Below are 16,962 nucleotides of genomic sequence, written 5' to 3'. Positions count from 1 at the left end.
TCTGAAATTTGGCAGACATGATCTCCTCTGATGGGGCAATGAATTCTGAAATTTTTATCCAATTCTTCCAAGTAATAAAGATGTTGTTGGCAGTTCACTTTAAAAGAAAATCAAAATACAAACCCTACACCTATTTTTCTGATATTGGGCAAGTGTAATCCCTTTCTGGGGGGCTACTATGCCTGAAATTATCATCCAGTTCTGACCAAGAGAAAAAAGTTACAGTTTTTTTCTAATTTCCCATGGTAGTCAACAGGAAGCATAAAGACTCATTTTTCCAAACCTTGACTCAGGTTTGGCGCTGAGCTGAAGTGGTCCAACTACAAATCGGCCAGAGCAGAAGCGGGATGTTTTCCAAAACACGGAGTCCGGGTGTGAGTTGACTTGAAGTGAGGTGGGGGGTCAGTGCACACTTCTTATGTATGTATGTAATCTATACACACATGCAAGCACACCACATGCATACCACATGCATGCACACACATGCACACACACAAGGTGTGCTTAGACTCGGATATACTGTGCATGTGTGTGTGCAAATTTGTGTGATGAGCCTGTGCCCTGGATCTTTTAAAAACCTAGCAATGCCCCGGGTGACCCTATCCTCTCACCCCTGTGAGTGGCAGTCAGCCATTTTTTAATGGCAGCAGCCATTTTAAATCCCACTAAATTCAAAACATTCCTCAGAAAAGGGCATTCTGGAAAAACAAAATGGCATCTGTTCCAATTCTTTCTCCCCAAAAAGAATTGTGCCTGACCCTCTACATATATTCAAAACAAAATTGCCAGTTTTGAGATGGGTAAAACAGCTGAGAAATGATCCTTCTTAATTTGCTTCTGCCTGTGTTTTCTAAACAGGGGCCCCTGAGATATACATTCATTTAAACTTTTAATTATTAAAATGTGTCTAGACATACAGTTTGTTTTCTATTCCTTTCTTTTTGTATCTTGGATTTCCTGGTTATAATTAGATGAGTGATTTTTATGTTAGGCTAAAGAATAAACTTTATGATTTGGATATCTCTTCCCATGTCTGCTGCTACCAGCTTTAAAGCATAGAATTAATTAGCAGAAGAAGACATCCAAGTAGAAACACATTACTTTCCTGTCCTTTTATAGTTTCCATAAAATCAATGAGACAGGCCTTCATACTGCAAATAGAACATAATTAAAATTTTCACTGTTTTTAGCTACTATATTTGTTTAAGATTTCCAGTGCTTGATCTAAACAGCTCATGCTGTCTAAATAACCATTGACTTTTTATGTCATCCTGTTTCACAATGTAACTTATTATTTTCTTATGCAAGAAGGACCAAAAGTAAGCCTTTAGGACATTAAAAGGATTTGGAATTGTCACATTTTATTATGTGCAACTTTCAGGAACATATCAAACCTATCCAGCCACAGTCGAGCCAAAGTTAAGCAGCATTAAATTCCATTTATGTCAAAAGAAAAGTTAGCACACTGTTCACTTTGTTGTTCAGTCGTTAAATTGTGTCCGACTCTTCGTGACCCCATGGACCATAGCACGCCAGGCCTTCCTGTCCTCCATTCTCTCCCGGAGTGTGCTCAAGTCCATATTCATTGCATCAGTGATGCTATCTAGCCATCTCATCCTCTGCTGTCCCCTTCTCCTTTTGCCTTCAGTCTTTCCCATCATCAGGGTCTTTTCCAGGGAGTTTTCTCTTCGCATTAGGTGGCCAAAATATTGGAGCTTCAGCTTCAGTATCTGTCCTTCCAATGAGCACTCAGGGTTGATTTCCTTTAGGATGGACTGATTTGGCCTCCTTGCAGTCCAGGGGACTCATAAGAGTCTTCTCCAGCACCACAGTTCAAAAGCATCAATTCTTCGGCGCTCAGCCTTCCTTATCGTCCAGCTCTCACAGCCATACATTATTACTGGGAAAACCATAGCTTTGATTAGATGGACCTTTGTCAGCAAGGTGATGTCTCTGCTTCTTACTATGCTGTCTAGGTTTGCCATAGCTTTCCTCCCAAGGAGCAAGCGTCTTTTAATTTCATGGCTATAGTCACCGTCTGCGGTGATCTTGGAGCCCAAGAAAATAAAATCTGTCACTGCTTCCATTTCTTCCCCTTCTATATGCCAGGAAGTGATGGGGCCAGATGCCATGATCTTAGTTTTTGTAATGTTGAGTTTCAAACCAGCTTTTGCACTCTCCACTTTCACCTTCAACAAGAGGCTCTTTAGATCTTCTTCGCTTTCTGCCATTAGGGTGGTATCGTCTGCATATCTGAGGTTGTTGATAGTTCTCCCGGCAATCTTAATTCTGCCCTGTGATCAACCCGGCGTTTCATGGGGATATCGGAGAATTTCTCCATGAATCTCCGGGAGGCCGAATGCCAATGCAGTGTAAAAAACAAAAAAAAAAGTGTAAACAAACAAACAAAAAAGACCCGTGATAGGTTACGTAACAATTAACGTAGCCTATCACGGCTAGATTTCCAAAGTCAGCCATGATAGGCTACGTTAATCGTTACGTAGCCTATCACGGGTGACTTAAAAAAAAAAAAAAGCGTATGCAAATACGTAAATCTTTACGTAGACTACTGGGACCAAATAAGGATACGTAAATCTTTACATAGACTACTGGGACCAAATAAGGAACGCAACTGGCGGCGCCCTATGGGCTACGTAACCCGTGATAGGCTACGTAACGATTTATATAGCCTATCATGGCTGACTTTGGAAATCTATCCGTGATAGGCTACATTAATCGTTACGTAGCCTATCACAGGGTTTTGGGGGTTTTTTACACTTTGTAATGGCGGCGGCGGCAGCCGGTCGGAAGACCGGCTGCCGCCCCCGCCCCGGACGAAAGGCCGACGAACCGCCGCCGGGACTCGCCACCGGGAGGGACATTCGTCAAAGGTAAGTCCCATCCCGGGGGGGGGGGCGGAGAATTTCACCGCCGATTTCGGGGGGCCGAATGCGTTGGCGCTCGGCCCCCCGAAGATTCGGGGAGAAATTATCCGCCATCCCTAGGTCATACCTGAATGGTTTAGTGGTTTTCCCTACATTCTTCAATTTAAGCTGAAATTTTGCTATAAGAAGCTCATGATCTGAGCCACAGTCAGCTCCAGGTCTTGTTTTTACTGACTGTACAGAGCTTCTCCATCTTTGGCTGCAAAGGACATAATCAATCTGATTTCGATATTGACCATCTGGTGATGTCCATGTGTAGAGTCGCCTCTTGTGCTGTTGAAAAAGAGTGTTTGCTATGATCAGCATGTTCTCTTGGCAAAACTCTATTAGCCTTTGTCCTGCTTCATTTTGTACACCAAGGCCATGCTTGCCTGTTATCCCGGTGATTTCTTGACTTCCTGCTTTAGCATTCCAATCCCCGATGCTGAAGAGGACATCTTTTTTTGGTGTTAGTTCTAGGAGGTGTTGTAGGTCTTCATAGAACCGATCAACCTCAGCTTCTTCAGCCTCAGTGCTTGGGGCATAGACTTGAATTACTGTGATGGTGAATGGTTTGCCTTGGATTCGTACTGAGAGCATTCTATCATTTTTTAAATTGTACCCCAGTACTGCTTTTCCCACCCTTTTATTGACTATGAGTGTTACTCCATTTCTTCTAAGGGATTCTTGCCCACAGTAGTAGATATGATGGTCACCTGAATTAAATTCGCCCATGCTTGTCCATTTTAGTTCGCTGATTCCCAAGATGTCGATGTTCAGTCTTGCCATCTCATGTTTGACCACCTCCAGCTTACCTTGATTCATTGATCTGACATTCCAGGTTCCTAAACAATATTGTTCTTTACAGCATCGGACTTTCTTTTCACCACCAGACACATCCACAACTGAGTGTCCTTTCGGCTTTGGCCCAGCCACTTCGCTCTTTCTGGCGCTACTTGGAAATACCCTCTGCTCTTCCCCAGTAGTATATTGGACACCTTCCGACCTGAGGGGCTCATCTTCTGGCGTCATATCTTTTAGCCTTGTGATACGTTCCATGGGGTTTTCTTGGCAGGAATACTGGAGTGGGTTGCCATTTCCTTCTCCAGTGGACCACATTTTGTCAGAACTCTCCGCCATGACCTGTCCGTCTTGGGTGGCCCTGCATGGCATAGCTTATGGCTTCACTGAGTTACTCAAGCCCCTTCGCCACAACGAGGCAGTGATCCATGAAGGATTGTTCACTACCTCTTGTTTAAATCAATGGGACCCAAAAGTACTTAACTGTGGCTGGGTTCTGCCACCTGTATATTTAAATATGCTACACAATAGATGCTCCCTGTCTTTTATCCAGATCCACAGAGAAGTTTTGAATATGTCAGAACTTCTTAAGTACGCAGATGCTCATACTGTGCAAGGGTAACTTTTCATGCAATCATTTGTTCTGGAGTAGAGAGAACTAAATGCAAAACCACTATGTGTCATTTTGCTTGTGAAGGCTGCAGGAATGTGTCAGTCACTACTTGTCCCTTTTAAAATACCTAGAAGTAAGGACCAGTGTGCAGCTAGGTAATTTTAGACCCCGGGCTTGATAGTCGTCCTATGGGGGGCCCTTTAGATGGCCATGTGTATTATTTCAGTTTCAAAGCATACAACTAACATTCCCCCCCCCCTTAACTGCCATTCAGTGCTTTACAACATTCTTGATACAAAACTGTTTGCCAACCCTGATTCAAAAAGTACTTGGAACATGTGAAGTTTTGCATTTTAAACTCACTTAAATCATAGCACCATCATGACTAAAGAATGAAATGGAGTTTGCTTCTGCACCTGCCGCTGTGTGGCCATTTGCCCCTCCCCCTCCCCTGGGGTGTGAGTAGGGATGTCAGAGAATTCCGCCACAGACTCTAGTGAGTTCCACCCAGAATCCGTGGTGGAACAGCCTCCCCCCCTCTGCCACCCCACAGAATCCCCCCGGAGCTTACCTGGTGGCAGATGCGGCGGCGGAAGCAGTAGCAGCCACCATTTGCGTGGCTTCCTTTTGCCATGATAGGCTACGTAAATACTTACGTAGCCTATCACGGCAAAAGGCAGCCATACAAATGGCGTAGCAGCCGCCATTTGCATAGCTGCCTCTTGCCGTGATAGGCTACATAAATACTTACGTAGCCTATCACAGCTTGGCAGCCACGCAAATGGCGGCCGGCGTAGCAGCTGCCATTTGCGGCTGCAGCAGCCCAGCCGCAGAATGGACGGGTGAGTGGAATTCGTACATTCCTAGGTGTGAGGCCCTGAACTTTGACCCTGAGTTCCAGCCCTAGCTGGGCCACTGGAAGGTACCCATGTTGATGCTTTGGGCAGTATCCAATGCTGGCAGTCCACCAGCACTCATCAGTATGAATGACCACTAGTGCAACGGGAAGCTAGGACTCGCTACAACAACTCCAAAAACTAGCTCAAACTAGCATTTCTGGAACAGTACAGATCAGCAGAGCTCTGCTGACTTGTTGGTTCTGGAAGTGTTAGTTTGGGGTAGGTTCTGGCTGCTGTGGCTAATGGCGGCTTCCTGTCATGCTAGCTGCCTATCATTCTCGCTAGTGGAATGGCACTACTGGCTACTTCTTGTTCTCAGAGGGGCAGCACTGGATACTGCCCTTTTATTTGTTGCAAGGCATTTCTGTCCCAGAACACTTCCAGCCCAGCTGGCTTCTGAGGTTCTGGCCCAGATCCCGGTTGATGCAGCTTCTCTAGTGAAGGCGTTATATCCAGCATCATGGACAAGCCCAATTCCCACCTCGAAAGGGGGGGGGCAGATTATTTACAGCACAATCCTACACAGGTCTACTCAAAAGTAACACTCATTGACTTCAGTGGGGCTTAGTCCCAGGTAAGCAGGTCTAGGATAGGAACATAGGCATCTGCTTTACTTTGAGTCATACGATTGGTCCATCTAGTCCAGTACTGTTGACAGTGACTGGCAGTGGTCCTCCAGGTTTTCAGGCAGGAGTTTTTCCTGCCCCACTTGGAAAAGCTGGGGATTAAACTTAAGACTTCCTGCATGCAGAGCATGTGCTCTTCCACTGAGCCATAGCCCTTCCTAAATGAGGTCCAATCCTAAATGAGGATTTTAGTGCAATTTGTTTATTTTATATGTGCATATCCCACCTTTTAGGAAAGCAATCTACAAGGGAGTTTACAAAAATGTAGAACAGTAAACCATCATATAATCAATAAAAACAATATGCTCACAAAATAAGATAAAACAGCTCATATGAAAAGTCTTGTTTATATGGAGCAATTGTGAATGAATTGGCACACATGGTTATGAGTGTACATATGGACACCCCATGACACTTGTTGTATGCACAGCGTGGTAGGAGCAAAACCATAATCCAGAACTGGCATGTGTGAAATAGCTCTTAGAAATAGTAAGGGTTAAAAGATGTACTAAACTTGGCCTTGTTATACTTTTCTTCTATTTTTTTTGATCCTCTAATTACTTTTTTCCATCACATTTTCACACATATTACTGCAGACACGTCAGCTTGGAATTTACTTTTTTTTTTAATAGCTCAGGGCCGCACTACATGTTATGCCTAATACAAAGCGTGTAGTTATATCTCCATTTTTACTTCAAGTAATTATAGGCACTGGGGGGAGATCTTTACCAGGGTTGCAGAATGTTGTGGAGGGAGGCTTATTTCTTCTCTTCCCAATGTGATCGGAACTCAAATCCAACCCCCGAACACTCTGAAAAAAAGTTCCTATTGGTGGCAATGGGAACTTTTATTCTAAGCAGTCATACCTCATGGGGGAGGGGTCAACTTTAGTTCTGATCATGCTGGAGAGCGAAGAGATAAGCCAGCCCTTCCCATGTGTTGTGTTTCCAGGAAAGGATCCACCCCTGCAGCTGTAATTGCTTCAAGTAAAAACAGAGATAAAGCTACTTGGGGGTTGGACTCGATGGCCTTGTAAGCCCCTTCCAACCCTACTGTTCTATGATTCTGTGATTCTACACCCTGTGCATCAAATGTAACATGTAGTTTGGCCCAATTCTCAGGAGACCAATACAACTTTCAAAAGAGTGTGTGGCGGGATAATATTGGCTACAATCCCAAGTCACAACTAACCCTCCATCTTCTCCTCCTCCAACTGCATCTCTCCATATCTCATGGCAAGACACTTTTTAAATTTGGGAGAGTTTCAGAAGTAGTTTGTGAAGCTGCATAGGGAGTTGCTATCAAAGGAAACCACCCATTAGATCTAGGCATGCACAAGACTTTCCACATGCCAAAAGTGGATCTCTGGATTGTGGCCACTGATCTGGATATAGTGAGCACCGTGTGCAGGATGAAAGGATGTGTTCTATTTTCTAGAACACTGTTCCATTTCCTGAAAAAGAGGTGTTGGTGGTGATTATTTCATTTCTATACCACCCAATAGCCAAAGCTCTCTGGGAGATCACAAAAAATACACATCACAATTACAAGATAATAAAAAACATAATATATACAAAATTTAAAAGAATTTAAACAGCTAAAACATTTAAAATAAGATACTGGACTTGATAGAAACAACTGACATAAATGTCCTATCATATGCCATCACATCTCTGGGAGTAGAAGACAGTTTTAACCTGGCACCGAAAAGATGACAGTGTTGGTGCCAGGCAGACCTCAGACCCCAGGCAGATTATTCCATAATTGGGGGGCCACCACTGAGAAGGCCCTCTCCCAGAGAAGGTCTCTGATCTTGATTGTAGTGTCCGGGTAGGTTGAGGTTTTATTCAGCTGCATTCTATATTTTCCTTACAGAAGCCCAAAAGAAACAAATCGAAGACAGTGCAGAGCTGATCCAAGAGGAATGCATATCAGAGAATGCTGACAACAGTACAGAAGAACCTATTGAAGGAGGGCTGGATGGGGATGGAGAAGAGATGACTGATGGAATAGAGGATGATTTTGATGAAGATGGAAGTAATGAGCTGGTAAGGAATTAAAAACAACTGTATATGTAAATTGGTATGTGCTATGATGAATGTAAGGGAAAAGCATTGGGGTCTGTTACTGAGATGCTCAGCAATTATGGCTTTTGTACACATGTAGTTTGTGTTTCACTGTGCTGACACCTGTGCTGACACCTTGTCTAGTATGTCCTTTGTTCCAGAAAGCTGCACATAAAGATATCAAAGAAATCCACAATGGAACGAAATGAGTTCAGTTTTCCATGAATCCGACCTGCCGATTCCACAGTGGACCGGCTTTTCCCCCTTGGGCAGATTCCACATACTTGTGGACTGGTTTTCTAACTTTCCCAAATTCTACACACATTTTGTTGCAGAAAAATCCACAAAAGCATAAAAACCCGGCCAAAAAGGTGCATTTTCCCAAAAGGCTAAAGCATGAAAATACACATTTGGGGGGATTTGCACGTTTTCACAGGTGCAAATTTGTGCATATTTGGAAACAAAAAAATCTGATTCTGGTGACGGGTGGACAACAGAATGAAAGGCGCTGTCTGTTCTGTCTGCGCAAAACACAGACGGAACAGATTTTACACAATCTGTACATCCCTAGCTGCACAGGGCAGCTAGGAGCAAAAGAGTCATGTGGTAGGGGTGTGCTGAAAGCACTTAACCTACTTGACATAGTAGTATGCTACATTACCTGCTTTTATTGTAATTGTTCATGACCTGAATGTCTTCTGTCCTTATTGAAGGAAGAGGAGTTGCCCTCCTACACTATGTAAAGCTTGGGAACTCCAGATGCAAATGCCTTCCTGACTACCAAGTCAATACCCTGGTCAAGCAACCATCAAGATATCTTTAAAGTGATCAATCTAAAGTGGTGGGAAGCATGATCCAAACCTGAAGTGTCCTTATCTTAGGATAAATCAGCAGGTTAAAGTGCCACCTGGAAACACCTCATGGTACACTTTGTTCTAGGAACTTCCACCTCTTGGAAGCAAGGCTTTTGCAATGCTTAGTCAACCAGTTTTAACTCAGTCAGGTGGCCAGGGACAAAAGAAAGGCTCCTATTGATTCCCTAGCCTTTGTACCCTTTGTTCAACCCCATCCTGAGTCCACCCCTTTCGTGTTTCCAACCTGAGGTCTATAACTGCCCTTTGGTCCATCCATCTGCATGATCTTGATCATGAGGCTCGGTGTGGATAGACATTCTATCATATAGCTCCAAGATCTGTTTGGGGTTCATCTGGCTTTCTGCCCGTTCTCCTGGATCTGTTCCTTCCCATCTCTTCCTGGTGCCAAACCCACATTTCCAGCACCAGAGGCTTTCTCTTTTCCTTGCACTCCCATGTTGCACCCATTGCTGCCTTCCAGCCTCTTCAATTTCAGCATGGCCACCCAAAAACTATCTGCTTTGGAGACCCAAGGGCCATCCTGCTTTGGTACACAACTGCAATATGAAGGCCGCTGATCTGTTCCACAGGCCTCTCAGAACCTTAGGGAGCTGTGCCTTGCAGTGAGAGAAAGCAGTGTGACTGCTATGAGTTACTGACTTTAAGCACAATGGTTTATTCCCCTTATAACCAAGCTAAGGGTCAAGGGGGTTGCATTAGGTTTTCATTGAACTTTGGGCCAGGAACTCCAAATATTTAGATAGCTTCTCTTCCTTGTCTCTGTTCCCCAAGTTCCCTTGCCTCTCATTGTGTTTGTGGTTTTCTTTGGGTGGCTAAGGGTTCAAGGAGAGACTGTGTTCTCTATTCCACATTTGCAGGGTTCTGAGGTCCCTAATCACAGCTTAGCTAGCCTTTGGTCTCCCCATCATCACCTCTATCCAGTCACCTTTAGAGATGTCAGCCTTTGAGTGGGTGGCAGCGCACTGTGGTCCTCAGTTCCATTGGGAACAAGGCCACAACCCACATCCAGAGCCTGATGAACGCCAAGGTGGCCTGTGCCCACTGTGAGTTTCTAAGTAACCATGATCAATAGGAAGTAAAGCCCTTTGTGTTCCTCTTCCCCTGGAACAAGGTTCTGCTCTGCCTCTATCTATATTTCTTTATTTGGGAAGAGCTGTAGTGTATCATTCTGATTCTTTTCAGTGCATTTATTTATGATTAACAATTATATAATGCTTTATTTGCTAAAAAGCCATCAAGGTGCATGTGACTCTCCTCTGTTCCTTCCCTTAATGATTCTACCAGTATAGTATAGTACTGGGGAGCTTCAGCTACTCCTTCCAGAACCACGCTAGAGAACTCCACCTTACAGTTAAATGTTGTGGCTGATTAATGTTGTTCCGTGCCCAGTTCCCACTTGGCAAGTCTTTAGAATAGCATGTGGCAGGGATCCCCAGCCGTTTTGGGTCAGTGAGCACATTTGGAATGTTAAGAGTCGTGGGTGCTCTCATAAAATGGCTGCCATGGGGACATTCCCATTCATAAAATGGCTGCTGTAGTGGGCATGGCTGGTCACAAAACACTCATTTCCCAGAAGGCAAACTGGTGAGGATAAAAGAAAAATAACTTCCCCAAGAACCTGAATATAAAACAGAGGTGGGGTCTGGATTCTAAAACACAAAACCTTTTGAACCCAAATAAAGATGGTGCTGGAGGGCAGCCCTTTGCTTTGCAGCATGCCAGCATCCCATTTGAAAAAATAATGTAAACATCTTAAGAAACAGAATAAAAATCAGGTGGGGCAAGAAGCCCGGTGGGCACCAAGAGAGATGTCCGTATTGGAGACCACATATTGGAGCTATGCAATGGCTAGAAACAAGGATTTGTAATCTGTCTTCAAGCATTGGATCCCTGTACAGTCATTCAGGTAGGTAGGTAGAGCCTTAAGGTGGGGCTGCCAGAGGCTGCTCGGGAAGGAGCCTGGGGAAGGAGGACCAGCCAGCAGCTGCACCAGGTGGATCCTGAGCCTGAGCCTGCTTCTGCCCCCGCCCACAGGTACTTAAGGCAGGGCTGCCAGAGGCAGCGCCTCGGTGTCGCACCAAGTGCGATGCTAAGTGCGCACTTAGCGTCGCACTTGGAGTCGTGTAGGATCTGAAGACCTACCCCCCTGCTTCTCCAGAGACACCAGCAGCCACAATACCAGCAGCAAATAGCAGCAGCAGAGGGCAGCAGCTTTAAAGACAAGGGGAAAGGGGCAAACATGGACTTTATCTGCTCCTTCTTAGCTGCTGTTCTCTTTTATCTCTTTTATCTTTTATATTCTTTTAAACTGTTGTGCATTTTATATCCTAACATTTTTATATGTGCCTGGAAGGACTATTGGGCAACTCAGAGGGTGGGGGAGGTGCCACCATAACTGTGGTCACGGGCAGGGGGAGGTATGGCGCTGGGGGATTAACAGGCCAGCTGAGGAGAAGAGGGGCTAGACACCTTACAGCTGTCCCCTCTTCTGGTTCTTCCCCCAACCTGATGGTTCCTGGCAGCCTTACCAGTCTGCCCTCGGGTCTGGTGCTGCTGCTGCTGAATGCCAGGTCGGCCCAAAATAAAATCTCCCTCATCCATGATTTGATTGTGGATGAGGGGGCTGACCTGGCATATATTACTGAGACCTGGGTGGGGGAACTGGGAGGGGTCACTCTCTCCCAGCTGTGCCCTCCTGGGTACTCGGTGCAGCACCAACACCGACCTGAGAGTCAGGGATGGGGGGTTGCCATGGTCTATAGGAATTCAATCTCCCTCTCCAGGCTTCCTGCTCATTCGAGTGCAGATCTTGAGTGTTTGTACCTTGTGTTGGGTACCCGGGACAGATTAGGGATTCTGTTGGTGTACCGCCCACCCCGCTGCCCATCAGACTCCCTGCCTGAGCTGACAGAGGTGGTCTCGGACTTGGTGTTGAGGACCCCCAGGATGATGGTCCTGGGGGATCTCAACTTCCATGCCGAGGCCGCTGTATCCGGGGCGGCTCAGGACTTCATGGCCGCCATGACAACCATGGGGCTGTCCCAACATGTCATCGGCCCAATGCATATAAAAGGACACATGCTTGATCTGGTTTTCTCAACTGGGCAGGAGGATGGTGATCTGAAAGTGGAGGAATTAACATCTGTCCCTTTGTCATGGACAGATCACTTCCTGCTGAGGTTTAAACTCCTGGCAGCCTTCCCCCTCTGCAAGGGTGGGGGACCTATTAAAATGGTCCACCCCTGGAGATTAATGGATTCCGATGGATTCCAGAGGGCTCTGGGGGATTTTCCTGCTGGTATGGCTGGTGCTCCTATCGAAGCCCAGGTCGCTCTGTGGAATGCAGAGATGACTCGAGCGGTTGACACAATCGCACCCAAGTGCCCTCTCCCTCTGAGCAGAGCCCAGCCAGCTCCTTGGTATACACCTGAGCTGAGGGCAATGAAGCAAGAGGGGAGACAGCTAGTCTGACCGAACACAGGTAAGAGCCCACTATTGAGCCTACTCTGTGGCGGTGAGGGTGGCAAAGAGGCAGTTCTTTTCCACCAGCATTGCATCTTCTCAGTGTCGTCCAGCGGAGCTTTTCCGAGTGGTTTGCGGCCTGTTACATTCTGGGCCAGGGAGAGAGACGGTGGAACCCTCGGTAGCACGCTGTGACGCGTTTGCACGGCACTTTGAGGATAAAGTCGCTCAGATTCGTCATGAATTGGACACCACCATTAATGCAGTTCCATTGGTAGAGGCGTTCAGAGCACCGTCTGGTCCAGTTTTATTGGATGAGTTTCAGTTACTGAGGCCTGAGGATGCAGACAAGGTGCTTGGCCAAGTCCAATCGACAACTTGTGTGCTTGACCCTTGCCCTTCATGGCTTATTAAATCAAACAAGGAGGGGTTGTGCAGCTGGGTCCAGGAGGTTGTAAATTCCTCCTTGAGAGAGGGAGTGGTGCCTGCTGCTTTAAAAGAGGCGGTAATTAGACCACTCCTGAAAAAGCCTAACCTGGACCCAGAGGATGTTAACAATTATAGGCCAGTGGCCAACATCCCCTTCCTGGGCAAGGTGCTTGAGCGGGTGGTTGTAGGACAGCTCCAGGCACTCTTGAATGAAATAGATTATCTAGATCCATTTCAATCGGGCTTCAGGCCTGGTTTTGGAACGGAAACTGCCTTGGTCGCCCTGTGGGATGACCTCTGCCGGGAGAGGGACAGGCGGAGTGCGACCCTGTTGATTCTCCTGGACCTCTCAGCGGCTTTCGATACCATCGACCATGGTATCCTTCTGGATAGGTCGTCTGGGTTAGGAGTTGGAGGCACTGTACTACAGTGGTTCCGCTCCTACTTGGATGGCCGATTCCAGAAGGTGGTGCTGGGGGATTATTGCTCTGTGCCATGGCAATTGTGCCATGGGGTTCCACAGGGCTCTATTTTATCCCCCATGCTGTTTAACATCTACATGAAACCGCTGGGGGAGGTTATCCGGAGGTGTGGGCTGAGGTGCCATCAATATGCAGATGACACCCAGCTCTACCTCTCTTTCTCATCAAACCCAGGTGAGGCAGTGGCTGTTCTGAATCAGTGCCTGGGCACAGTAATGGACTGGATGAGGGCCAATAAACTGAAACTCAATCCAGACAAGACGGAGGTACTGTTAGTGGGTGGTTCATCTGCCCAGCTAGGTGATATTCAACCTGTTCTGGAGGGGGTTGCACTCCCCCTAAAGGATCACGTTCATAGTTTGGGGGTGCTCTTGGATCCAGAACTGTCACGTGAGGCACAGGTGAACTCAGTGGCACGGAGCACTTTTTATCAGCTTAAGCTGGTATACCAACTACGCCCTTATCTGGACAGAGATAGCCTAGCTACAGTGATCCATGCTCTGATAACTTCTCGTCTGGATTACTGCAATGCGTTATACGTGGGGCTGCCTTTGAAAACGGTCCGGAAACTTCAGCTGGTCCAAAATAGGGCAGCAAGATTGTTAACAGGGACTGGCCTGTGAGCTCATATTACGCCAGTACTATTCCAGCTGCACTGGCTGCCAGTCCATTTCCAGGCCCAATTCAAAGTGCTGGTGTTAACATTCAAAGCCCTTAACGGCTTGGGTCCAGGTTACCTGAAGGATCGCCTCCTCCCATATGTGCCTGCCCGGACCTTAAGATCATCATCAGCGCCCCTTCTCCGTGAGCCCCTGCCAAAGGAAGTGAGGCGGGTGGCTACTAGGAGGAGGGCTTTTTCTGTTGTGGCACCCCGGCTCTGGAATTAGCTCCCTAGCGAGGTTCGCCTGGCGCCTACATTGTACTCCTTTCGGCACCAGGTGAAAACCTTTTTGTTTTCCCAGGCATTTTAGCATTTTAGCTTTCTAAATTTTTATCTTTGCTGTTTTAAATCTGTATTTTAAACTCCTGTACTGCTGCTAGGTTTTATTGTGGTTGTATTGTTATATTGTGGTTTTAATGTTCTATATATTTTAAATTGTTTTATTGTGTGTTGTCTGGTTTTAATTTTTGTGAACTGCCCAGAGAGCTTCGGCTATTGGGCGGTATAGAAATGAAATTAAATAAATAAATAAATAAATAAATAAATAGGTAGAGTAAAAGTTCCATGTCTGTCTGTCTGTCTGTCTGTCTATCTATCTATCTATCTATCTATCTATCTATCTATCTATCTAAATTTCTATACTGCCCAATAGCCGAAGCAATCTGGGTGGTTTACAATAGTTTTACAAGTGTATTGTTTGTTTGTTTTTTTAATGCAAGCTGTCTTTGCAGTCAGTGAGATGCTCATTTCCTAGCTCCAGTTTCAACAAAAGCTATATGTTTTCTATTTATTTATTGTTATTCTATAGAGGATTTTGTTTCAGCCTCCATGATTAATGGTGTTGACATAGTTTATTCTGCACATCTTCCCTCAGACGCACAGCCTTACACTCTGGGATTCAGGCAAAATGCAGACTCAGTTCTTTCTTTGGTACACTCTTGTGCGCTCTTTGCAATATGTTCTTATTTATCAGTTTTGGACACAATAATAAACGCAGCACATTAGATTATTTCTGGAAATAAGGGTGAGGGAGTCAAGAGCTTGTGCAAATGAATGCGTATTAGAAGGATATCCAAGTCTAGAAACAGAAGGGGGCATCACTCAACCCCCCCATGTGTTCTTCCAGTGCATGAAGCGGTCACAAGGTTATGCCATCTAGCCCTGCCTGCACATTCAGTGGCCATGTGTAGGGGCTGTATCTGCATGTAGATGTATGTGCATGGGAGCTAAAATGTATATTCCCCAAATTATCTGTCCTGTGATGCGCACCTTTGCTATCACTTATTCACTTTTTGAAAGGCACATTGTTACATGGGGAATATTTAAAGATGTAAAACAAAATATGCCCAGTTTCTTAATGGCTATTACCCAGGGATGTGCAATCAACCTGCTGCTTACTTTGGAAGGGGTCGAGACTTTGCAAAAAATTCAAGCACTTGTAAAGCTCAGGGTGTTGGGAGTTTTGTAGTGTTCACTGCAAGTGCTCAAAAAAAGAGGAGGGGGGATGGACAGTGCTTCCAAAGTACCCACCACTTCCCCTGACCTCCAAGGGCCCATGGACTTTTCTGAGACTAGGGATGTCAGAGAATTCCGCGATGGATATCGGTGAGGCCGAATGCCAGTGCAGTCAGCCCCCCAAAACCCATCACAGAACAAAGCCCCCGCCCCCCCAACCCACGAAAGGCACGCAGGACGAAGTGCCCGCCGCCCCCACCCCACGAAAGGCGCACGGAACAGAGCACCTACCTGCTCCCGTCCTCGCTGCTGTGTGAATGGCGGCCGTCCTGCAGCCGCCATTTGCTTCCTCCTTCTTCAGCTGTGATAGGCTACGTAAATACTTATGTAGCCTATCACGGCTAACGCAGGGATGCCATTTGCATCCCTGCGGAGGCCGTGATAGGCTACGTAAGTATTTACGTAGCCTATCACGGTGGGGGGGGAACCCGAGCGTACGCAAATGGCGGCGGCTACCGCCATTTGCGTACGCTCGGGTTTTCCCCCTGCCATGATAGGCTACATAAATTTTTATGTAGCCTATCACGACGAAAGAAAGGGATGCAAATGACGGCGGCTACGACAGCTGCCATTTGCGTCCCTGCATGGCTGCCCAGCGGCCGGATGTCTGGCTGCGGGCAGCCGGAGCCAGCCGGCGGCTCTGCGGCTTGGCCGCGGAGCGGAGCCAGCTGGCCAGGATTCCGGGGGGAGGGATGGAGTGCCTCCCCCCCCAGCAGAACCCAGCGGAGCCAGGTAAGCGGGGTTTCGTACACCCCTGTCTGAGGCAGAGCAGGGGAAGGCAGCAGTGGCAGTGAGTGCTCTTCATGCCCCAGAGGAACATCTCTTCCACCTGAGGATGGGACTGGAACTACCAGTGCCAGAATCTGTGGCAGGAAACTGATGCAAGGCAGACATGGCCCAGTTTGACTTAGGGATGTTGGAGAAATCTGCAATGGAACCAAATGAGTTTGGATTTTTATGTACAATTTTTATGGACCATTACCTTCAGGAAATTTGTGCAAATTTGGTCATAGAAAAATATGCATTTTTTTTTAGGGATGTCAGAGAATTCCGCCATGGACTGAAATGGGATCGAATTCCTTTCAGTCTGTGCCACGGAATCCTCTGCAGAACAGCACCACAAGGTCCTGCGGAGCCAGCAGTCCTGCGGCTTTTTTTTTTTTTGTCATCTGCACAGAGTCTCGAAATGTTCATAATAAAAATGCAAGGTAGTATAGTCCGATAATAAATAATTTTTTAAAAAAAATGAATTGTGCTCACCGTCTTATTTGTGGGTGTTCTTTTTCAATTGAAATCCTCCATCTCTGTCTACTTTCAGCCAAAACACTTCCTCCTCCTCGGGGCTTCCCAAAACAAGGCTGCCCTAGGTGTGCCTGAGCGATGCACTCTTTGTTTAAAGCAACGCTGTTTGAAAGAAAGAAAGAAAAAACCTTTTAAAATGACCATGCCGGTCTGGAGCCCTGCACGAGTATTATTCCCCCTGCTGGGCTCTCTATTTCCACATCCAGCCTTGTTGGTGACATGGTGAGGCTAAAATGGAGAGGAGAACCAACTCTGTGCATGTCTACTCAGAAGTAAGTCTTACTGAGTTCAATGCAACTTACTCCTA

General features: G+C 46.3%; 1 protein-coding gene across 1 annotated transcript in view; it reads left to right on the top strand.

Moving 5' to 3' along the window:
- The window catches only part of RALYL (RALY RNA binding protein like), a 190,286-nt gene extending 181,322 nt beyond the window's left edge, over positions 1 to 8,964 (top strand). The window contains exons 7-8 of the mRNA XM_084851454.1: positions 7,739 to 7,911; positions 8,869 to 8,964. Coding sequence (XP_084707580.1) covers positions 7,739 to 7,911; positions 8,869 to 8,964 — 269 coding nt within the window. The remainder of the gene's footprint in view (positions 1 to 7,738; positions 7,912 to 8,868) is intronic.
- The last annotated feature ends 7,998 nt before the right edge of the window (positions 8,965 to 16,962 follow it).

Source organism: Heloderma suspectum, chromosome 4, assembly GCF_057233095.1.
Source record: "Heloderma suspectum isolate Gila_16-S chromosome 4, 16-S_ref, whole genome shotgun sequence".
NCBI lineage: Eukaryota > Metazoa > Chordata > Lepidosauria > Squamata > Helodermatidae > Heloderma > Heloderma suspectum.
This window is presented reverse-complemented; position numbering and strand designations above follow the sequence as displayed.